At 42.3% G+C, this 24,431-nt stretch overlaps 1 protein-coding gene and 1 long non-coding RNA gene across 3 annotated transcripts in view; one reads left to right on the top strand and one right to left on the bottom strand.

The window, feature by feature from the left end:
- The first annotated feature begins 2,031 nt into the window (after positions 1-2,031).
- Positions 2,032-4,399, top strand: LOC146656640 (fatty acid synthase-like). The gene is made up of 4 exons (XM_085424432.1): positions 2,032-2,165; positions 2,296-2,394; positions 2,835-3,086; positions 3,214-4,399. The coding sequence occupies exons 1-4, from the start codon at positions 2,076-2,078 to the stop codon at positions 3,349-3,351; spliced, it is 579 nt and encodes a 192-aa protein (XP_085280558.1). The 5' UTR covers positions 2,032-2,075; the 3' UTR covers positions 3,352-4,399.
- Positions 4,400-14,592: 10,193 nt separating this feature from the next.
- Positions 14,593-24,431, bottom strand: part of LOC146656634 (uncharacterized) — a 65,180-nt gene continuing 55,341 nt past the window's right edge. The window contains exons 5-8 of one of the 2 annotated variants that reach the window (XR_014913904.1): positions 22,468-24,062; positions 15,930-16,049; positions 15,587-15,645; positions 14,593-15,407 (exon numbers count right to left, since the gene is read on the bottom strand). This is a non-coding gene — a long non-coding RNA (uncharacterized LOC146656634). Of the gene's footprint in view, positions 15,408-15,586; positions 15,646-15,929; positions 16,050-22,206; positions 24,063-24,431 lie in introns of those variants that run through there. The other variant, XR_014913905.1, reaches the window with a different exon arrangement.

The following is a 24,431-nucleotide window of genomic DNA, read 5'->3' as shown; positions in this document are numbered from 1 at the left end:
ACTCTGTACAATGACAATAAAGGCTATTCTAACTTGTTTTGTTTTAGATAAATAAATATTGAAATATCTTTTGAATTAGTTAAATGTCAGAATATAGAGAGAGAGAGAGCTGTCTATTATTTATCACTTTCATCAAATTTAGGAGTACATATACACTAAGTTTATTGTTAATTAAGAAGAAAACTGCAGATGATTGCATTCTGATCTTAAGCAGCCTCTGATAGGTTAGTAGAGTCGGATTTTTTAGTAGAGTCCTCTGTCCTCTGCTGGATGTGTTGGAGAACACTTTCAGCCCTCTGAGGACTGCATACCACTGCCTGAGCCAAGCCAATGTGCCACTAAGCTCCAGCCAGTGTCCACACTGCCAGAGGTCTCCACACATGCTGGTTCGGTGTCTGTCTCCGCTGAAGGGTCAGAGGAACCCGTTTGAGCTGTCTGTCTCGGCTGGAGGGCCCAAGGGGCCCATTCAGCCACCTGTCTATGCTGAAGGGTCAGAGACCTGTTCGGCCTCCTGTCTCCTTTATAGTCGAAAAAGATGTGCTCCTGGTGCACTGGCCATTGCTGCTACTCAAATCGAGCGTGGACCTGGACCTCCAGCAGGCCCCGGGGACCTACGTCACACCTTGCTCTTGTCTCCCTTACAGCTGAAAAAGGTCCATGCTTGTGCCCTGGCCCTTCTGAAATTCCCTCTCCATTTAGCCGAGGCAGTGAGTCGGCCTCCTGTCTCCCTTACGGTCGAAAAAGATGTGCTCCTGGGCGCACTGGCCCTGCTGCTACTCACATCGGGCATGGCCCTTGCCCTCCAGCAGGCCCCGGGGACCCACATCCTCCCCTGCTCTACTCCCCCACTAGCTTCTTCTCCTGCAGTTACCCTCCACCACATATCCAGCACATATCCAGCTAACCCTAACCCACTACAATTCGTCCTGATTGTAGCACAAGTGGAACCAATAAGCAGGATTCATTGGCAAGCAGACAACCAGTTCCAACTACTGGGAAGAACCAGTGCGATGCATTTTGTGGTACGTGTCGTGGTAGCTCCTGCTAGGATTTAGGACAGACCTGAGGCTGATGAGAAGGATCTGGGTGTTGCAGGGCCGTCCTGGCTGACACGGCGCTGCGTGAAGCTCTGGGATGCTGCCTCTGGACTGGCACACTGGGGTGGTGGTTCCCCTGTTTAAAGACCTAGACCTGAGCGTGTGCTCCAACTGTCACACTCCTCAGCCTCCTCTATGCCAGGGTGTGTCTGTCAGTCAGGCCTCTGATTCAGGAGGAAGCAGTTTGTGTCCTGGTCATGATCACTGGAGCAGCTTGTTATCCTCTCGACTGCAGGGTCTGTGGGAGTTTGCACAACCAGTCTACATGTGGTTTGTGAGGCTTCTACTTTTGTAGGATCTTCATCTTACAGTACAAAGAGCCTTTGCTGCAGCTGTTGTTGTGTTTTGGCGCCTCATGGATAACTTTTCATGTCATTTGAGTTTCAGGCTTGTTGGTGTTGCTGAGCTGTGTGCATCGTCTGCGTGGGTGTCAGCATAATGGGGCTCATATTAAAATGACTTTACAGTCACAGAGAAAAACTTTAAAACACAAAATCAACACTTTGAACCATCGTGGAAACTACGTGTCCTTACTTGTCATCAAATGATGAGTGTGCGTCCTCACCAGGTGTCACAATCATGTGTATCAAAACGTGTGTAACTGTTAAACAGCAAAATGTGTTAAAGCTGAAAGTCTGACTGTTCAAAGGTGAAACTACAAACACTTGTACATATACAGCTCCCTCCATAATGGCCTGAGGAAAACCAAAGACCTGATGTGATTTCATGTTTTCTTTGTTTCACAGTTTAAAAGTTTGTGGTTCTGTTCTCAGACCTTTGTCACTCACATGTTGTGCATCAGCTGTTTATGTCACTGTGCAGCCAAACTAACTCCCCTCATGTGTTTCCTTTGCAGCTGCTCCTCTGGATAGCATTGAGTCCCTGGCTGCCTACTACGTGAGCTGCGTCAGGCAGGTGCAGCCGGACGGCCCGTACAGAGTCGCTGGATATTCTTCTGGTGCCTGTGTAGCATTTGAAATGTGCTCTCAGCTGCAGACCCAGAATCAGCCTGTGGAGTTCCTGTTTCTCTTTGATGGCTCACATTCATATGTGGCAGCGTACACACAGGTCAGAGAAACACTCGCGCATCTTTATTTCATGTATATGCTGTATAGCGTGTGTGATGTTGGTTTTGAAGGATGAGCTCTGGTCACATGATCTGCATGTGAACAGGTTTAACTGTGTTTTTGATTTGCAGAGCTACAGAGCCAAGCTAACACCCGGCAACGAGTCTGAGGCTGAGACTGAAGCCTTGTGTGCCTTCATCCAGCAGTTCACTGGCATTGAATACAACAAGGTATACTGTCTCTGACCCACAGGTTCACACACAAGTATTCCTTTATGTGGCATCAGCGTTAAAGGCCACACAACCTGAGCTTTTGCCTCACGGCGCCTGTAAGGTAAAGATGGTGACTGTAACACAGTCTGGAGCTGCTGTTCCAGCACAGTCTGTGTGTGGTGCAGGTTTGACTCAACAATGATGTGATGTTTGGAGCTGTTATGGAGACTAAAGTAAAACATGCGGTTAAATCAAACCTTCGTACAGTTTCTCACTGAAAGCTGACATTTGTAACTCCTGAATATCAAAACATCTTCATTTTGCATTTTCATATACATAAGATCTGTGATGTTCATTAATTATGTGTCACTTACTTTTCTGAAAACAACAATATCTCCGCGAGCACGCGGTAACGTTTGCTATGAACTTACAGTCGTCTCCATGGTTACATCCTACAGCTTTTGGAGACTCTGCTCCCGCTGTCAGACCTGAATGCACGCGTCAGTGTGGCCGTGGACCTAATCACCTCCGCTCACAAGGACATCGACCGAGACTCACTGCACTTTGCAGCCTCCGCCTTCTACTACAAGCTAAAGGCTGCTGATGCATATGTACCTACTGCAAAATACCACGGCAGCGTGAAGCTGCTGCGCGCCGAAACCAGCAGCGAATATGAGCAAAACCTGGGAGCTGACTATAAGCTCAGCGAGGTACCGATGCACATTTACATCAGTCTGTAGTACTTATCTTCACTGTGCGTGTGTGCGCTTGTGTGTGTTTCTATAAACTCTGTCTGAGCCTTCCAATGTTCAAACTGTGTACTGCGTCTTTCTTCAGGTCTGTGATGGCGAGGTGTCGGTCCACGTCATCAAGGGAGATCACCACACTTTCCTAGAAGGCGCGGGGGCGGAGTCTATCAAGAACATCATTCATAACTCGCTGGCTGAGCGAGCTGTCAAACCAAGGGAGGGTTAAACATCCACCGTCTCTTCACCCTAATTCCTCAGCTTTCCCCAAACTAGACTGTAAATGTGTCGTTATAGGAAGTGTTTGCACTGCTTATGTTTACACGCTACTGTTATCCTAATATCCCAAATGTTAATGGTTAGTGAACCAGTCGACATCCCATCATCTCACAGCTCCATCGATTCCAACTGCAAGTTTTGTTTTTTGTTGCCATATGTTGTTGTTTGCAGAAGTTCATCCCACAACAAAATAACGTGGTTAAAAAATTAATGTAACAAAGTAACAAACACTGACACATTGATTGAATCCTGAATTACATAACATCACTCAAATTGGTGTTTCTGCTCATGCAGACATCAGTAGACAGGCAAACGCGCTGCGACCAGCCTGATGAGCGACTGTGGAGGGAGGGCTGACCCTGCAGCCGTGTTTCTGCACACTAACTACTCGTAACACAAGTTGGAGGCATTTCTTTATTTTGTGATATTTGTTTACTTTTCAGTCATGTGACCACACAGTCATCAGTTACAGTGGCAACCAGCAAATGTTTACGTTGTCAATAAGTTCACAACAAATTAAGTGTTTCATAAACTGTGTTTTAACAATGACACTCGTGTTACTGTAATTTACAGACCAGTTATTTCACTAATTCAGAAGAAAAACTGCTTCTCTTCATGATGGACTGTGTCAAACACACGCTGTTGTTCTGACAGACGCCTGTGACAGAGGCGTCGCTAAGGACCAAATGTGTCTCTTCAGAGGTTAATCAGAGATGTGAATGATCACTGTAACAGTGAGATCATATTTACTGATGTAACCTCTGAGAAACTGTTTCCTTTTAAAGGCTTTGGTCCAGAGATCTAAAACCTCAGCAAATAATCCAAACCTGAGTACAACAGCTGGCCTGAGACCTGTGATTGGGTCAGTGAAGGAAGCTGCTGATTGGAGATGAATGTGCTGAGGAGTCACAGTACGATGGACGTGACAATAAAGGCCTCTGTGTTTTATTGTAACATTTCTGTTATGTTTTGTAGGACTAATAAGGGCCTCAACAGTCGCTCAGTGTTTTCCTTCATTGTAACGAGCCTGTCCCGTTGGATCTATGATTCCTGTGCTTTTGTTGTCGTTACTATTTCTGATCATTTATCTTGTAAATATAGTTTTTGGGTTTTGTTTTTTAGAGGATGGGTCAGTTTATCAGGGACTGAAACACAAATCCTGTTGGCCCAGAAAATTCTTAGTCGCTGTTGGCGCCACCCGACCGTTTAGTTCAGACCATTAAAGTAACGACTGGTTCTATATGACACTTTTCTACATGCAACAAAGGTGGTGATGGAAGGAGGAGAACAAACTTTTTTGTCTGTATTTAATAGCACAATGAAGACCAGACAGCAAAGCAGGGAGGGAGAAATAAAGGGCCTTAGGTCAGAGTTGAACCCGGCCGCAGCATTTACCCCATGACCAGGTGACGTGGTCACCCGCCCGACTCTTACGCACAGCAGTATTTCACTTCAGCTACCAGGAGTATGTGGGTCGAGCATGCAGACTGAACTTTAGCTGCATGTTAGAAAGCCGAGTTTATGAATGAAGGCTAGAACAAATGTCCCGGCTGAAGGAGGAGGGGCTGCAGAGGTGTATAAACACAGGTGGGCGGGGCAGGGCTAGTGTGCAGGATGACTCAGTGACCTACACTGACCCGTGTTGGTGAACATTTTGTTAAAGTTAAATGTTTTCAAGCTGACAAGTAAATTATCCAGCGAGCTAAGTTGAGCTGACCGACGTGCAGTAAGGTTTTCATGCTCTTCACTAACAGCTGATCGCTGAGAATATATCAACAGTAATAATGTCCTGTAATTCCCACGGCTCTGTATGTCACACCTGCGTATGCTTCCCCATCACATTCATCACCTGTTCCTCTGGTGTCTCTGATTGGAGCACGCAGGTGTGTGGAGCAGAGTGAAATCACACACCTAATGCTGTTTTATTCAACCTGGATCTTGGAAGTTTTGATTAACATCAGTGTCAAACATGAACTAACTCTTTGTCCCCTTCAACATTACATGTTGTTTTTTGAAGTAACAGGTTCAGTGATCTTAAAAGGCTGCGGTAACGTGTCGCTGATAAAACACTGAGTCATTTTCAAATTATTCACTTTAGTTCAATTCAGCTTTATTGTTTTATGTGAAAGTCTCCATCCTGTGTCCTTCACTTATCTTTATCCCAGGTGTGAATTGTTCACAGGACTTAAAAGAAGGACGTGTCTGTGGAAAAGGCTCCGGCCAACCTAAACTCCTCCCTCATCAGGACACAGAAGAGCCGCTGAGGCAGCGCCTTGGAGTACGCTGCTGGTCGCGGCACACAGGTGCGCAACAAGATCTCCCGGCCTGCTGGAGGAGGGAAGTCTGGTACTCTGCTGCTTCCCCCAGTTTGCTTCTTGTCAGATCCCAAGTCCTCATCGACGGGCGCCAGAAGGGCAGCCTAAAAGGGCAAAGGTCAAATGTTAGCAAACAGCAACCGATTCTGAAGAAATGTGCTGTGTGATATTCAGAAGTACTGTAACCCGAGTCTCCCACAGAGACCTGATCCAGACTACAGCTCACAAACACAGCTCCTCTACTAACACCTCACTGCAGCTGCACGCTGCTGATCCTGTCTGTGATTAGAAATGATTTCAATAAAGTAAAACAGAGGCTCGTTTTCTATGAGCGTAAACAGGGATCTCTTTTTCAGTCTCAGTGTAACAAACGTGTTTACTGAATAAGTCTTTCAGTAAAAATGTTTTTGTTAATTCAGTAAAATCTGCAAAGATGACTTGTACTGTTGGCAGCAACAAACAGAGACAACAGAGTGTGGGACAGACAGGAAGTCAGGACACGTCTATGTGCTTCACAGTGGGACTAGAACATGAACATTTCTACACACACCACAGGCAGCAACTGTGCAAACCTCCACGTCACCAAAAACACCCTGCAGGTCCCATCAGAGCAACGGCAGAGAAAACAGATGAAAGGTCTGTTAGAGAGAAAAACGCTTCGCTGCTTTCTTACCTGTATGACACCAAAAGGGTTTTGTTTTTTTAATAATAAAGGCTTCATGTTTTACAGTTAAAGGTAAAGCTCATGCAAACATGCAGGCTTATTTGTCTGATCAATGCAAAAGTTCAAACATGTCTCTTTCAAGCCTCATTATCAGCTGAGATCATAGTAAAGACACAGACAGGATCCTGATCCATCTGTTCTTTATATAATTACTGTTTTTACTGTAATGTAGAATATCATGGACATAATACACAGACTGCAGCCTAAATACTGCTAAAAACAGCTCTTTTTATTTTTAAGGTTTCACGTATTAACCTTTTATTATAAAAGTCACCTGATCCTTAGCAGGTGTGTATACAGAAATACACCAGGTCATTATTTAAGCAAAGCGAAGCCAAACTGCTCCTGTGTGACAGATGAAGTCCACCTTTAAACAGCATTTAGATGCTGCTAATGAAACTCGATTAGTGGCAGCACTGGTCTGTGGGCTGGGGACACTGGTGCCACCAGTACAGCGCGCACTTTTCACAGCGCCACCATGTGGACCAAACTGTATTCTGGGTCAAACCTGATGTTTTATCATTTACACTGAACAAAAATATAAACGCAACACTTTTGCTTTTGCTCCTGTTTTCCATGAGCTGAACTCAGAGATATGAAACATTTTCTACAAACACAAAAGACCCGACACTCGCAAGCAATGTTCCCTCTAAGCTGCGCGCGTACACAATTGCGCACTGCTGGCACGGTCTCTGCACAGAAAATCTGCGTTGCGCGCACAAAAAAAAAAAAAAAAAAAAAAATTCACCTGAATTGAAATTAAAATGAAAACTTTAACAATCCTGTTTTGCAGTGTTAGTCAGTGACTGGCTGCTCCCGTATAGGATTAGAACGAGGCCACCTTATCCCGTAGTCCAGCCAATCACGCGATTCACATTCGTATATACGCAGCTAATCAACGTCGCTGTCAGGCTCTGACGCGTCCTTATGCGCCGACACCGGTGTTTTAGCAAAGCGGCTGATGTGGAGTGAAGCCACGTTAATGACAACGTGTACAACCATTGGAGATGTGAGCAGGACCGACGGAACAACTGACGGGAAAAGTGTGGACTTTATACCAGTTTTTAAATTGTGTTGATCGGCCGCGTACAACCAGAGTTATGATAAAAATATCTGCAATGTTTGGTTTTCTTCCTGAATACTGTCGTTGTTTATATTTACTGCGGGAAGAAACGGTGAAAACGCCGTTTTATAAGGAAAACGCTCGAAAGCCTGTGAGCAAAAACAACACCCCACCACCCTTTCCTATTGGTGGAAAAATGTACCATGTGGACCAATCAAAAATTATATGGCAAGGGTTAGAAACGGGAGGAAGTTTTAGGAGTGACGGCGGTGCTTGGAGATGTGAGAGATTTGCGACGTTTAGCGCAAATCTTATGTAGTGAGTGTGTAGTGTAGTCAGCAGTTTTGTTGTGTGTGTCAGAACAATGAGGCGACTGCTGAATGTTACAGGTGTTACAGCAGTGATACATCTGCTGTTGTCCTGCAGGTATCAGGCTGTTGTTCTCCTTCATCTCATAGTGGACACAAATTATTTTTTGGAGTGGCACAAATAATTTGTGTGGCATCAGATTTGATGCAGAACAGCTGATTGTTCTGTAAATAGTTTGAACTGTTTAATTAAAAAACGCCTTGGCTACATTTTTAGGTAAACAGCTGCAAAAAACTTTGTTTGCATAACTCGGTTACTTTTTTGAAGAAGTAACTATATAATTAATTGCCCAACATTGGTCATTATATCCTGTATTTTGCAGACAGAGTTACAGACTCTCTCCCAGACCACAGACTCATAATACAAGTCAGAGCTTTATTAAAAAAAAAAAGAAAGAAAGAAAGTTGTGTTTTCAAAATTAGAGTTATTTTTACTTCCAATAGTGTTAACATACTGCACAGGTCAGGAACAAGATTTTTTGTTACATTTTCATTGTAAGTGGGCTGAAGCAGTTAATTAAAAGTAGTCTAACATGCCACACCTGTGAGGTGTGGCATGTCAAGGTGCTGATTAGACAGCATGAATATTGCACAGGTGTGTCTGAGACTGCCCACAATAAAAGGCCACTCTGAAATATGCCGTACATGTGTAGCACAATGACACACATGTCGCAAAACCAGTCAGGATCCGGTTCAGCTCATGGAAACAAAAGTGTTGTGTTTATATTTGTGTTCAGTGTAACAAATACTGAGACGTCTAATAATGTTGTGTGTTGTTCATCTGAGGACGCTGCAGAGAACCAGATTATTTTTATTATCCTGTTTGTCTGTTATGTGAACCTTTAGAGGATGTACCTTATAAAGACTGAGTGTGTTTATCGCACTATGTTAAATGTAACTGTGAGCGACACGAGGCTTACTGCTCATGGTTACCTCATCAGTGGTGAAGTCAGCCAGCTTGATGCAAGAAAGAGGAAGAACAAAAGGATGAAAGAGCAACACACAGATGAAAAACAAAAACAGACTTTCTAACCGACAGAGCTGAAATCTGAACATGTCACCAGCTGCAGGAGGCAACGCTCTGAACCACGTCGTTCCTCCTCCAGATGGAGCTTTTACTGCCTATAGTCTCTTGACATACAATGGTTGGATTGTCCTATGATACTGTATCAGCTGAGCCTCAAATTCTTATGATCTCGAGCTTCTTCAGTCTCAGTGAATCCTTAGTTGGCTCAGATGCATCATCTGGTGTTTGAGTGTAACAAGGTGGTTGTAACACAAAAGGTGTGTATGTGTTTGTGTAAACAGGTGAGTGTGGTTTGTAGTGTCCAACTAAAGCAGCGTGTCTAACCAACCACATCTCCAGGGCTGAATCAGGTGACCACGAGCCATCGCTCCACAGCTGCTGAGGGAGCTACAACCCTCATTCAGCCTTTCATAGACATACGGCAATGAACTGTATGAACAATAAACTTTATTCATACACACAAATCCCTTTAGGGTTGTGTCAGCGAGGGCAAACGTGCCACATCAAATACATGGAGCTACAAGCTGTGGTGACCCACTGTCAGTAAGGGAGCTTTATTACACACACACAGCATCAAATCATAACAACAGTTACCTCAAGCTACTTCTATGTTATAAGGCAAAGACCCTGCAGTTACACAGGGAAACATTAGGTGACCGTCTGTGAGCGACAGTGGGAACCAAAGCCTCTAACAAACATCCATCGATAGATGAGGGGCAGACGGGCTGAATGCAGAGAGGTCTACTAACACATGTTGAGTGAAGAAGAAACACCCAGTGCATTATGGGGAACTTAGACCTATAACTTAGACCTGTGTGCGCCTTAGCATATGCTACTTCCGGCGCATAGCGCTTAGTTTCCGGTGTGATATTCGCTCCTTGTTCACGGTCGGGTTTTTCAACCAAATGGACGAATCAAGTGGCAATTTACATTTTTCGAGATGTCGAATGTATCTGTAGATGATGTTGATCGACTTGTCGATATTTCCCCCCCGCGCCTCAGAGCAAACGAGAGAAAGGATTCAGATTTTATACTTCTCAGTATCTGTAAACAGCGCTCCCTCGTTTATCGCGGGAGTTACGTTCTAAAAATAACCTGCGATTGGTGAAATCTGAAGTAGCCAACTTTATTTTTCACAGTTATTATCAATGTTTTAAGGCTGTAAAACCCGTCACTACACACTTTATACACTCAGACCGACATGAACATTTTCACACGTTTCTCTCCTGTTTAAGCTCTCAAAGCTCAAACCTTCGTAGACAAATAAGTCCAGTATTACAGAAACCAAAGATCAAACCGTGTTTTCAGGTCCAGCACATGAGAACAGAGCAGCTGAGAGATAATTCAACATCAATGAATCATTAATGAATCAATGAATCAGCGATTCTGTACTGCACAGGAGAGACGGCACGGAGGAGATCAACAATAGTCTGAAGCCAATCAGGACGCAGAACACAAAGCGCTGTGCGCAAAAAAAAAAAAAAAGCATGCAAACTTGCACAAAAAAAATGTGCGAAAGAGCGAGGCCGCGTTATAGCGACAGACCAGACCAGCTGCACAACACAGACACTTCAAACCTGAGGACAAATCTAAGAGAACAGAAAAAGGAAAGGAAACTTAGCTTAGAACCATGCAGCGCTACAGGAGACGGCAGCACTGCAGAGGTGAGGACCGGCACCTGTTTGAAAGAGACAAATGCACACAAAATAAGTGTTTGTTGTAGAATGTGCAGCATGAAAGTAGCATGCATGTTTTGCATAGAACTGTTTTATGCATCTGCATTTCACAAAGAATGACAAATTGGTATACGGGACAACAAATAAAATCTAATGTATAGAAAAAAGATAATAGGATATGCCCATGACAATAAGAATGATAAAGGACTTCACAAAGTCAATTTATTGCTAAAGTGTGATCTTAGAAAATTGCTATTGTGCACCACACTAAACAGAACAAATTCTGTCAAAACTTACTTTTGCAAGATCCCACAAATGTTTTGCAAGATCTTGAGAGTTTTTTTCTTTGCATTTATCATGCTTCCATCAATACCTGTAAAGCTGTACAGAGTACTGCAGCTGGTTGTTAATGAATGCAACAAAGACCACCAGATCAAAGTACACCTAGCCACGAGTGTTTCCCCTTCCACTGAGCACTATCTTCATCTCGCAAAATACATGTTCAAATTTTTTTTCTTCAATGTGCCTTGCGAGGCTCCATAACATACCTATCAATCTGTGAGCATTTCTCAGAGGCTGCAGCAACTGCAGCTTTTGAGGAAGTTGCAACAGCACATTTGTGAATTCTCACGCGTAGCCCTACAGGAACACCCACAGTTACAAATACCATAGCGACCAACATCAGTGCTACTACTGCCCACAGTTCATGTAAAGGAAACATAACGGTGTCATACAATAAACTACAGAATCAGCATTGTTGTCTGTGAAGGTTCTCAGTCATTCAGGTCATCGTAGTCAAAGGAGCTTGTAAAGAAAAGCGTCTGGACTTCTTTAAGTTGCTTGAAGACGTTTCACCTCTCATCCGAGAAGCTTCTTCACTTCATCAGCATTGTTGCACAACCGTGTATTCAATCTTGTTACCCTTCTTTAAAGTCCACTACCTGTGCTGCAAGTGAAGTTGATGCATTAACACATTGAAAGTTGTGGCACTTCTCATTATTTGACGTGCACAGCTGCTCTGTGTGAGGGTCAAACATTTGTTTATTCAACACCTGTGAAGGTATCAGAAAAAATGCATAGATAGCAAGAGAAGCAAATTAAAGCACTGCACGTGCTTTACGTGCTATGACATGCTGCACGTCATAAAACCCAGTTTCTTGATTAACATTTTTAAGAGTTAAGTTGTAATACTTTTGTGCATTATTAAAACAAATCCTAAAATTCTGTATCACTGTGCTGTTACGAGAAGGTAGCTTGAATGTAGGTATCTGGCCCTGTGTAAATCTTGAGCATGAGTGATGTTGTGGGACAGTGCACCAACTACACAGGTACAACAGCCGGAGAACCAAGAACCAGGAACAGCTACTTGGTGATCCCGACACAGACTCCAGCTTTCCATATCTGCATCTGCAATGAATATTAATAGAGATAAAATACAATCTTTTATCCTGTCTTCCTTCTCTCAGCCCAACCGGTCGCAGCAGATGGCCCCGCCCCTCCCTGAGCCTGGTTCTGTCAGAGGTTTCTTCCTGTTAAAAGGGAGTTTTTCCTTCCCACTGTCGCCAAAGTGCTTGCTCATAGGGGGTCATATGATTGTTGGGGTTTTCTCTATATCTATGAAGCACCTTGAGGCGACTTTTGTTGTGATTTGGCGCTATATAAATAAAATTGAATTGAATACAATTTGCGCTCTCAGAGTGCTTCTTGTTTGTTTTTGTTGTAATCTGACTGTGGATTTTGATGTTTTTAAAAGCATAATACAGCAAAAAAACAAACAAACAAACAAACAAAACCCAGAAGGCCTTTTAAATTTCTTTAAATATTGTTCTGCTTTAGTCAAATCAAAAGATTGTATATTATTAACTTGAAATTGAATTGTGATTTTAATTTTAGGAATAGAATTTTAAGAATATTAGTTTTTACTGTCTCCAAATGGACAGGTAAAAAGCAGCTTTGAATTGACAGACCTCAAATAATAATATATTTCTTGGATTCGAGGGGGCACCCAAACTCCACCTACACTACTGTGCTAGACAGCAATATCACAGAACAGTGAACTCTTGGCACACACAAAAAATCCCCAGTGTAATCAATCCTCCACAGCAATGAAACACTGGATTATTGGGTACAGACACTCTCTTGTAGCCAAAAGGTCAGAGGGTTAGTCCTTTCCAAAGCTATCAAAACATCATTTAGCAGGGCAGCGGCAAACAGTGTCTGAAAAGTGACTTTTCATAACCACTGTCATACTTATTAGATATTAAATTTACAATTGTTTTCTTCTCTGTATTGTTATCCATTCAGAACCAATACAATTATCCTGATAGATGCAGAAGGGAATGTGATCTTCACAGAGCGCACCATGCTTGACTGTGACACAACCAAATGGAGCACCAGTTCTTTCCAGTTCAAACTGCAGGAGTGAAGACACAATGGAGGAAACCTACTCTGTGCCTTTCTGCATCATCTCTCCTTCCGTTACCTTTTCCTCACCATCTCCTTCAGCTGAGCCTCATGTGACCGCAAAGACTCATCAGCACTTTTTTTATTCAGCTAGTCACTAGCTGCCTCGTTAACATCAGTTTCATATATTTCTTACTTTTGATTTAATTTAAAGATGTATGCTAATTTTTTAAAAAAAGCAAAGATGCCAAAGGACATTTAGAGTTTTGTAGAGGAAAATATTTTACCTACATGTCATGAACCTTCTCAAAAATTATAGCTTGAATGTAATTTGGTGAATATAAGATTGGTGTGATGCCATTTTCTGTCATGAACGCTAGACATTGTGGCCCTTTCACACACATGGCAAAAGACAGGAGATGATCTGTGTTAGGCACATTACATGCAGTACGTTATGACTGGTTCTGACATTAGTGGTTTTAAATACAGCTTGTCTGGGTGAAGTGTAGAAAAGCTCGTCTGCGGTGCATGAATACATGCTTTTTGGTGTCCGATGTAACCTTCCATCCATGATTTACATTTTATGCTCTATTTTCAGGCTGCAGGCTAAATTGGCATCCTATGACAAGTCATAGGGTCACATATATTTTTCTAGAAGATTTAAGTTCACACGAGTCATCACCAGGATTACTGGCTACTTTGTAAGTTTCTGATTACCCTTTCATTGGTGTTTAGGTAATTTTGCGTCACAGCATCAAATGTTTCAATGCACTGTTAAATGCACTGGATCTTGAAAAAACAGCCTGAAAATAAATAACAGTTTATCCAAACACCTCTCTTTTTGATTGTTGCATTATGATTACGGATACAAAATAACTGTCAGGAGCCATGTGCTCACACACATATCAGTATAGGCCTAGGAAGCTGGCTCCGCTGCTTCCTGTATGACTCTAGGATTTACCCACATGCAGGTGACGTATGAGTAATGTATTTATTAATGTGAAGAAAGCTTTTTGTAACCAGATTGAACCCATGGTTAATTTGACTTCTGTTCCCTAAAAAAAAAAAGAGTTCAAACTTGATATGATTTGTGAGTAATATGTACATACGTATTTTGATCTTTTGTTAGTTTTTTCCATTTAAAATCTCCCTATGGTCATTTAACCAGTATCCCTGGTTTGCAGTGTTATGCCATTGTATGTACTTTAGCTGACCTGCAACTGTTTTCAAACAGTGACCCCTCCTGCCTGTGTGGAATATTGCACCCTTCAGGATGTACCTGAACATTTGGTGTATTTAAAGATTACCTTCTTATTTTTTTAACCAGCAGAATGGGCACTGGTATCTTCACATCAATGTTTTAAAGCAATACAGCATCTAAAGAGGTGTAGAGGAGTATAAATCTAGACAAGTACAAATAGAATACCAGTGGCACAGCATTAAAAAATAATGCAGTTTTTATTTTTATCTGATTAATTTCAGCTGTGAAACAAATTTGTGGTTGTATTACCATCACTCCATGTTTATAGGCTGTATGTAAACATCTTTATAGTTTTCTTCATATACTGTGTGCTGTAAGCATCCACCAGTCCCAGAATTAGCACTCTCTGCTAAAGGCAGCAAGAGTCCACTCGACAAAACCAAAGCATGTTTTGTAAGATTTTGCATCACTGATTAAATATATCTGAATTTATTGATTCATGCAGGAGGTGTGTAGCACATGCTCACTTTAATGTTATGTTATAATTTGGTTGCTCTTCCCATTTTTAAAAACATTATCCTTTTTTAATGCTTGTCGGCTACCCCTTGTAGTCAAAGTGTGCATAAAGGGATTTCATGCAATATCAGGAGTTTCAAAAATGTGAACCATCCCACTGGATGGCTTCACATTATGTGAAAATGGGGGAGGGGGGATTCCAGTTATTCAATGGGACGTCGTTTGTAAACTGAATGATGCTGGAATTAGTAGCAACATTTTTCCACATTTAGCTCAAAGCCTTATTAAAAACATGTTTTTTCAAGTCATTTTTCACAATATTCAAATTTCCAAAGAGGAATTGGAAAATGTTCTTTCCCTGAAAATGTCTTTTACTGAAGCTGCATCTATCCTCTCCATCTCAAGGCCTACTCTGTAAGACTATTATAACAAGTAAGTTATACAGTCGCTTACATTTAATGCTTCATTGAGCTGTATGTTTAAGTGTAGAAGAAAACCAAAGATCAAAGACGACACAGTTCAGTGCCAGTTAGCAAAGATGATGCATTTTGTCCTTTGGATGTATCATATTGCTGGTCTCTGTCAGCCTCTGTGGACCTTCACCACCATCTGCACCACGCACGAGGGCTTGAGCCCATATTCAGATAGAGATGCAGAGTCGTTCACCAATAGCTTCCCAGCGACAGTCAGCCGGACTTCAGCCATAAGATATCCTACACACACAACAGAGGACAGAGATGAACCTCACAAAATATTTAAACATGTCAAAAACTATTATGTCAGGTTCCCTGAACACCACTGAAGATGCACACATTTTAAACACACTCCTGTGTCCAAAACTCCTTAGCAGTGACAACAAAGTTAATATTTCAAAATCATCCTCAGTGCACACCTTTTCCCCCACTGTGGTCAAGATGCTCTTAGCTGTTTGGTTCCTCCTGCTCAGGATTTCTTCAAAGGAAAAAAGGAAACAAAAAGCAGTTTTAAAAGTTTTTTGTTGGTGGTGTTTTTGACTTTCAAGCTCAATCAAAGCAGAAAAAGACTTCAAAACAAATTCAATTGAATGGATGGGTATAATCTTCCATTGAAAGCCAGCAAGAAATAACAGTTTTTTAGAGAGTTTTGGTCATCATACACATAACAGCAATCACTGCGTTTGCAATATAATCTGTGACTATTATGAAAGTAACATACATAACTTGAAAAGCTAAAATCAATCATAACATTAAGCTCACCTTGTTTTTGTGGAGAAGGTGATCAGGCTTTTTCTTCACGTCCTGAGACCAGGTGCACTGGATCATCACCAGCTTGTATCTTCATCCTTTTTCACTCAGTGAAGTCTTTCTCTTTGTTCCCTTTGCAACAGAAAACTACCGTGTGATCACAGGTGAAGTTAGGGATATTTTTCCTGTGCAGTTTTTATAGTGCTTCATTTGGTGAAGCTGTTGATCCACTTTGATCTCAAAGGATCTCGACGGTGGAAAAAAGTAATATTTCTCCTTACCATTAGGCTAAATATAGATATAACAATTTATAATATGTCAGCAGCATCCCCATAAGGGAGGTCTCCCTGTAGTGTCCCGAATGCAGATCCATTGTGATAAGAGAGAATGGATCAGATTTGAATGTCCTCTGTAAAGTGTGCACAGCAGTAAATGGACAGCCGTTTGAATTCTGCTTGCAGTGTTTGAGGGAATGGGAGAGTCCACGGCCTTGGAAAGACTGCTGTGAAAATCACTAAAAACACTACAAACCTGCCCAGATAACCTTTGGTTCATTGGAGGAAGTCCACGGATGTCCTTCTATCCGTCCCTGTCTCACCTCCTGGTTGAGTACAGCAAGTGGAATTGTAAATTTGTTGTTTGTCCTCGATGTAAGGTAAAGTTATGTTTTCTATGCCTGAAGAGCTATACTAAATGTATTTTTTTAAAGCGACTTCTGTGTACCATGCTCCAGCGGTGTAGCTGTATAGCAGAAGAAATAATGACAGAGACACAAAGCTTCCAAGTTTTACTTTTGATGTGGGAGTGCCTTATTTGTAATAATGTACCATGCTGTGTTTTTTAATTCCCTTTTTATAATTCTCTATCTCTCTAATTCTCTCCAAATCAAATATAATTAGTGTTGGGTTCTATTGATGAGAAATTTGCTACTAAATGTGATCTTTACAGCTGCATTATGTCTGAATCATAATGATAATAAACCTGAAAAATGTAATTCATTCATAAATGTGAAATATAGTTAATCATACATTATGTTATTACTCATTCCTTAAGATTTAGTTATTTTATGTTGACCTGTCATTGTCTGCTGCTTCTTTAGCATTAGCTTGATGGCATTAATCACTTGTGCTATTCAGGCATTTTTTCCGTGTTTTTTTTTGTTAGCTTTATGATGACTGCTATTTTTTCTTCTAAATTGTTTAAGGAAATCAATGTCTATTTTATTAAAACCTTGTTATGCTTAATAAACAGTTAGGGTGTAAAGCATGCATGTTACAAGCACGTAGATGCTTTTATTTACAGTTTGTCGTTGGTTTCTTCTGCTTGTGCAGTTTTCCAGCCACCTTCTTCCCGTGCAGCACACAGTCCCAACATGATCAGATGATGCAGAACAGCCGTGTGGGTCAGCATCCCCTGACACCACACCCTGAACCCACCAGCCAAAGCCCTCCCTGCAGCTGAGCCACAAACCACATATTATCTCATTTAGAAAAATGTTTTGAGTAACTGACAAAACACGTAGTTAAGATTAATTTTTAGGGGTTTTGTTGGTTTTATAAACAGTTTAGTTTGAAACACACTGAATAATTCATTAACTACATTTTAAAAATCTGAAAAGCACTGTGGCGGGGCAGGGCCGTGCAGAGAGGTTTAAAGGGACGGGTGCTCAAAGTTAAAAAGGGGCACATTGAACCAGGTTGAATAACAACAACACACATTCATCAAGAATCTAATATGGGAAGAGAAGGGCTGTGTTGATCTGAGACTGTAGACATTAAAAAGTCCATAGGAGAGATGGTAGCTGATTAAACAAGTGTCATGAGATAATAACAAAATGCAAAGATTGGTGACAGCGCTTGGAACCATAAGGCAACAAAAAACTGTGAGAAATAAATTAGGCTCTGCCTGTGAATCACTCTTTGCTTCTCTTCTTCCTTCCATCCCATCATTTCATATATCACTCTCCACTTGCTATGTGAGAACAAGGCACAACTTGCTATTGCAATAAACTATAATTTAATTATCCACACCTAACAACTCTTGCACTTAATCTATAATAAAATGATGACAGAAAAATGTTATAGCACTGCCTTTAGTAGCCTCACACAGCTCCTGCTGTTTCCTCCTCATGTCCTTACCAGGCATGTCTGGACAATGTTATATCATGAGTAATATTTTAAAAAAAAATCCATCTAAATAAAACACACACATGCACGCACACACAGTGACATTTTAGACCTTCTTCAGAATACTGTATATACTATGGGCATCACGGTGCTGATCCATAATCCTTACATTATTATTTATTACTAGAGCTACAATAATAACGCAATGAGGAGGGGGAAGTAATAAATATGAAATAATGTATTTATGATGATTCCATTTGTTTCACTATCCACTCTGTGCAGGGGCAAAGCTTATTACATTTTTAAACTGCAGAGATACAATAATTTTACTGCTGTAAAATCCAACTTTTGTCTTATTTAAAATATAAATCTAATATAATCTGCTTCTTAATGTATGTTCTTTAAAATACAGCGTGTGTTTTTAATATATTATAATTATAATAATTATTATGTGGACATGCATATTAGATCGTTTTTTAGTGAAATATAATCCCTCCAGAAAGGCAGGAAAAGCCCGGAAACTTACTTTAAAACTAAATATGTTCCCTAAAACGGTGACAGAGCTACAGATCCATGACAGCCTTACACAGGTAGCCAGCAGCTGTGACCAGCACTGCTTGTGCAGTTAATAAAAGGACAGGTAATGTTTGTCGCGCTGTTGCACACACAGCACGCTCGTTTGTTTCAGTTCGTCAGTTGCCACAAGACAACTTACCAACGTGTACGTAATAAGCTAATACTCCTGGGTGCTATACACTACAGTGCACGCTGTGCACCTACTTACTGGGTTTGTCGCATCAGTCTGTGTCTCTGAGTTAACTTGTGTTTCTCCTACAGCTCCGGACCGCAACAAATGCGCGTGCTCTTTGTGAGCTCGTTCCCGGCTCGTAACCAGCGCGTTCTGCCGTCAAGGGCGATCATTGGTTAAATGTGATCATGTGACTGATGCAAGCCAGATCCTTTTATTTAGCAAAACTGTGATTAATAGTTAAATATTATTGTTGATGGGCACAGACAAGACTCCGCACGCACACACACACACATAAAAAAAATAAATAATTTTTTTTTAAAAAGTTGCCTCAACAAAAGGGCACTTTGGGCACCCATCAGGAAAGGGGCGGGTGCTCAAGCCCCTCTAGCCCCCCCTCTGCACGTGCCTGTGGCGGGGTGTGGTTTGTGGCTGAGCAGCATCAGGGGAGGGGTGGAGCAGTGGGTGTGTGTGTGTGTGTCCATCCATCCCTAGGTGAAGCTGCACCCGATGAAGGAGAGGAAGAGCGCAAATAAGTGGGGCTAAAAACCACAGCACTTCTCAACGGTTTTTCAGATAGAATCAGATAGAAGCGCATTCTCCTTTATAAATATGTGTATCCCTTCGTTACCATGGGAACGAAGATAAAGGAAGTTGTAGAGTCAATGCGGACTTTGTGGACATTTGAAAAGGTCAGGAGTTAAGAGTGGGACACTTGGGGTTTTTTCTTCTTTTTTTCTTTTTCTTTTTGCCACAAGACCGGAAAAACGGCATGTGTCCCTAAGTTGCGGCTTCGGTACGTTGGGATCTACCTATCCGAAGAGGAAGACGCATAAAGGGAGTGACTTTTTTTTTTTTTAATTGGCAGATAATTTCAAATGCAGCGTTTCTATCAGCTCAACAAATGTCAGCACACACAAACTGTGTGTAGTGTGTAGCACAGTGCGTTGGTAGCCAAATCGCCGGCTGCGGTGTTTGACACGAAGAAACAAGAAATCAAGCTGAGACAAGAAGAAGGTTTAGAAAGACAAGACAGGAGAGGAAGAAGAGACGTTACATTTAAAGGTAAGGACTCCTCATTTAAAGATCACGTGTAAGTCCTCGTGTTTTTAAATCACATACTGGGTCTGTACAGGTAACATTATGTTTTTTTACATAGTGTGAAACGTGCTACAAATCAAACTTAGGTAGACTGTGTTACTTAAAGGCTGCAGGAAAATACTCGGTTGTGTTTAAAAAGGTTAGTTTGCTGTACTGTGATGGATTTAAAGCAAATAAGGATCCTAACTGCAAAAGAAAATAATTTTCAAAAAGGTTGAAATATCTAAAGCAATGGCAGATTTAAAAAAAAAACACACACACAATAAAAACAACAGACTGCAGGGAGGTTCTGTTCTGTGATGTCACAATCAAGCTGGTCTGAATAGAGATACAGTCCCGATCAAAAGTTTAAGACCTCTTGAAAAATTGCAACAAAAAAATAAAAAAGTCATATTTTGCATGGTTGGATCTTAACAAGGTTCCAAGTAGAGCTTCAACATGCAACAAGCAGAAATTGGACAAAAGCATTTTTTGAGCATCCAATTTATTGAAAACAAACAGAAAAATAAACAGAAATCAAAGTTCCAAACATGAACTCAGTAATGAATAGCTTCACAGCTATTGCTGATCACTTCAAAAAATTTGTTGCGGCTCTGTTATAGCATCACACAAACATCTCACATAAGCTCTATCTCTACAGTTTTATGTCGCACTCATAGCACACTATGCCCACATTTGTGGAGAGCAACCTTTGCATCATTTGTGTTAATGGGAAACAGTAAGGCATTTTGTACCAGGAGCTCGTTTTGCTTGTCGACCCCTAACAGTCAGCAGATAACATGTTAATCAGGTTATGTTATGACAATCCCTGCAGCACATCCATTTAAATGTCTTGGAGACGTGAGCGGGGGGGCCAACTTCACTCACTCTTCAAATCCAACAAAAGTGGTATCAAACGTTTGTGCTACGTTTGTGCTGCAAAAATTTTCGTTTGTGCTGCTATCATTTTAAAGATATTAATAAAAATTTCTAGAGGTCATCAGAGGTCAACCAGCCCCCTCATATTAATGGAATCAAACAAAATTGGTGTCAATCAGTTGTGCTATGTTTGTGCTGGTTTGTGCTGCTAAAGTTGTCGTTTGTGCTGCTTCTGTTTTCAAAGACATTAATGAAAATGTAAAGGTCAAATGTACTGTTTATAAGATTGGGGAAAACTGCAGTCAGCTGAGACTGAAGAAGTCACTTGGATGAGTGACGAAACGTTTCTCCCACTGAAAGTGTCCGGATGAACAGAATCAACCTTTTGGAATTTACTTACCCGGATGATTAAGCACGCATCAAGACGTTGTTTTATTAATATTTTTAAAATGATAGCGGCACAAACAACAATTTTAGGAGCACAAACCAGCACAAACATAGCACAACTGATTGACACCAATTTTGTTTGATTCCATTAATATGAGGGGGCTGGTTGACCTCTGATGACCTCTAGAAATTTTTATTAATATCTTTAAAATGATAGCAGCACAAACGAAAATTTTTGCAGCACAAACGTAGCACAAACGTTTGATACCACTTTTGTTGCATTTGAAGAAGGTGGGGGGGCCAACTTCACTCACATTTTGGAGACCGTTGATCAAACGTAAATATGTCCAGTCACTTTTGATTCAACCTGCTTAGCTTGATCTCACATTTGCCGTTTCCTCTATCTCTATCCCCTGTGTGTGTCTGTTTGTGTGCTTGTGTGTTTGTGAGTGTGTGTGTGTGCGTGTGTGCGTGCGATGATCTCACATTTGTCATTTCTTCTTTCTCTCTCCCCTTGTCTTGTGTGTGTGAGTGAGAGAGAGATTATCATCTAACATTTGCCATTTCCTCTAGCTCTTTGCCCTGTGTGTGGGTGCATGTGTAAAGGTAAGAAGCTTAGTAATGAAGTAAATGAATTCATTGACGGGTGAACAAACAAGGGCAACACGGTGGCACAGTGGTTAATATAGTTGCCCGCACAGCAAGAAGGTCCTGAGTTCAACTCCACTATCAGGCTGAGGTCTTTCTGTATGGACTTCTCATGTTCTCAAAGTGTTTGTGGGGGTTCACTCCACGTGCTCCGGCCTCTTTCCAAAATCCTAGTTTGTGGAGAAACTCTGAAATGCTCTTAAGTGTCTAGGGTTGTCTGTATCTGTGTTAGCCCTGTAACAGACTGGTGACCTGTCGAGGGTGTACCCTGCTTCTCGCCCTAAGATAGCTGGGATAGGCTCGAGCTGCCCTGTGACACTGGAAAAGAAACACAGCAGAGAATGGATGGGTGGCTGATCAAACGTAAACATTTCCAGTCACTTTCAGTTCAAGCTGCTTAGCATGATCTCACATTTGCCAATTTCTCTATCTCTTCCCCCTCTGTTGTGTGTGTGTGAGATATTCTCACTTTTGCCATTTCTTCTGTCCCTTTCAACTGATGTGTGTGTGTGTGTGTGTGTGTGTGTGTGTGTGTGTGTGTGTGTGTGTGTGTGTGTGTGTGTGTGTGTGTCCCACATATTGCATACTCTGCTTTTGTCCTCAAATCAGGTAGGAAGTGTCTGTGTGGTTGAGCTGGTCTGGTCTGTCTAGACTTTCACTAGATAGATCAGGCTGCACCCACCTGTGAAACAGGTGGAGGGTCACCAGGACATGCAGAACTCGCTGACAGACTCCTGGCCACCTCTTGCCTCCTTAGTAGAAAGGGGCCACTCCCAGAGGCAGAGGGCTGTGAGGCACCGCCCGCCGGGCCCTCTCCTTTGGGAAAACCCTCAACACTGGGCCGAACCTTGGAGTTCTGTATGTCCATTCAGGCACACTCCATGCTTGATCTGTGGGCAATTCCTCTCAGAAGTGGAGGTCACGGTGGAGGCGTCGGAGGGCGGAAGGCGTTCCCTCAGTGGCTCTCCTCTTCTGAGATTCTGTAAAAACAAAAGTCAATGTAGTGTAAGCAGCTTGAAAGAAAGTAACTGAACTTTTTTAAATTTCTGGGAGACGGTTGCTCACACGCGGGCGGCACAGTGGTTAGCACCGTTACCGCACAGGAAGAAGGTCTTGAGTTCAGCTCTACCGTCGCTCTGTGTGGAGTTTGCATGTTCTTCCTGTGTTTGCGTGGGTTCTTTCCTTGTACTCTGGCTTCCTGCCACAGTCCAACGACCTGCAGTTAGTGGCAATAGGTAATCGAAGAGTGTAAATTGGCGATAGGTGCGAATGGTTTTCTGCTTCTATGTGTTAGCCCTGTAACAGACTGGTGACCTGTCGAGGGTGCACCCTGCTTCTCGCCCTAAGATAGCTGGGATAGGCTCGAGCTGCCCTGTGACACTGGAAAAGAAACACAGCAGAGAATGGATGGGTGGCTGATCAAACGTAAACATTTCCAGTCACTTTCAGTTCAAGCTGCTTAGCATGATCTCACATTTGCCAATTTCTCTATCTCTTCCCCCTCTGTTGTGTGTGTGTGAGATATTCTCACTTTTGCCATTTCTTCTGTCCCTTTCAACTGATCTGTGTGTGTGTGTGTGTGTGTGTGTGTGTGTGTGTGTGTGTGTGTGTGTGTGTGTGTGTGTGTGTGTCCCACATATTGCATACTCTGCTTTTGTCCTCAAATCAGGTAGGAAGTGTCTGTGTGGTTGAGCTGGTCTGGTCTGTCTAGACTTTCACTAGATAGATCAGGCTGCACCCACCTGTGAAACAGGTGGAGGGTCACCAGGACATGCAGAACTCGCTGACAGACTCCTGGCCACCTCTTGCCTCCTTAGTAGAAAGGGGCCACTCCCAGAGGCAGAGGGCTGTGAGGCACCGCCCGCCGGGCCCTCTCCTTTGGGAAAACCCTCAACACTGGGCCGAACCTTGGAGTTCTGCATGTCCATTCAGGCACACTCCATGCTTGATCTGTGGGCAATTCCTCTCAGAAGTGGAGGTCACGGTGGAGGCGTTGGAGGGCGGAAGGCGTTCCCTCAGTGGCTCTCCTCTTCTGAGATTATGTAAAAACATAAGTCAATGTAGTGTAAGAAGCTTGAAATGAAAGTAACTGAACTTTTTTAAATTTCTGGGAGACGGTTGCTCACACGCGGGCGGCACAGTGGTTAGCACCGTTACCCCACAGGAAGAAGGTCTTGAGTTCAGCTCTACCGTCGCTCTGTGTGGAGTTTGCATGTTCTTCCTGTTTTTGCGTGGGTTCTTTCCTTGTACTCCGGCTTCCTGCCACAGTCCAACGACCTGCAGTTAGTGGCAATAGGTAATCGAAGAGTGTAAATTGGCGATAGGTGCGAATGGTTTTCTGCGTCTATGTGTTAGCCCTGTAACAGACTGGTGACCTGTCGAGGGTGCACCCTGCTTCTCGCCCTAAGATAGCTGGGATAGGCTCGAGCTGCCCTGTGACACTGGAAAAGAAACACAGCAGAGAATGGATGGGTGGCTGATCAAACGTAAACATTTCCAGTCACTTTCAGTTCAAGCTGCTTAGCATGATCTCACATTTGCCAATTTCTCTATCTCTTCCCCCTCTGTTGTGTGTGTGTGAGATATTCTCACTTTTGCCATTTCTTCTGTCCCTTTCAACTGATCTGTGAGTGAGTGTGTGTGTGT

The sequence above is a fragment of the Rhamphochromis longiceps genome, linkage group LG12 (genome assembly GCF_057381845.1).
Source record: "Rhamphochromis longiceps isolate RC_006_pf linkage group LG12, R_longiceps_female_GT1.1, whole genome shotgun sequence".
Taxonomy (NCBI): domain Eukaryota; kingdom Metazoa; phylum Chordata; class Actinopteri; order Cichliformes; family Cichlidae; genus Rhamphochromis; species Rhamphochromis longiceps.
This window is presented reverse-complemented; position numbering and strand designations above follow the sequence as displayed.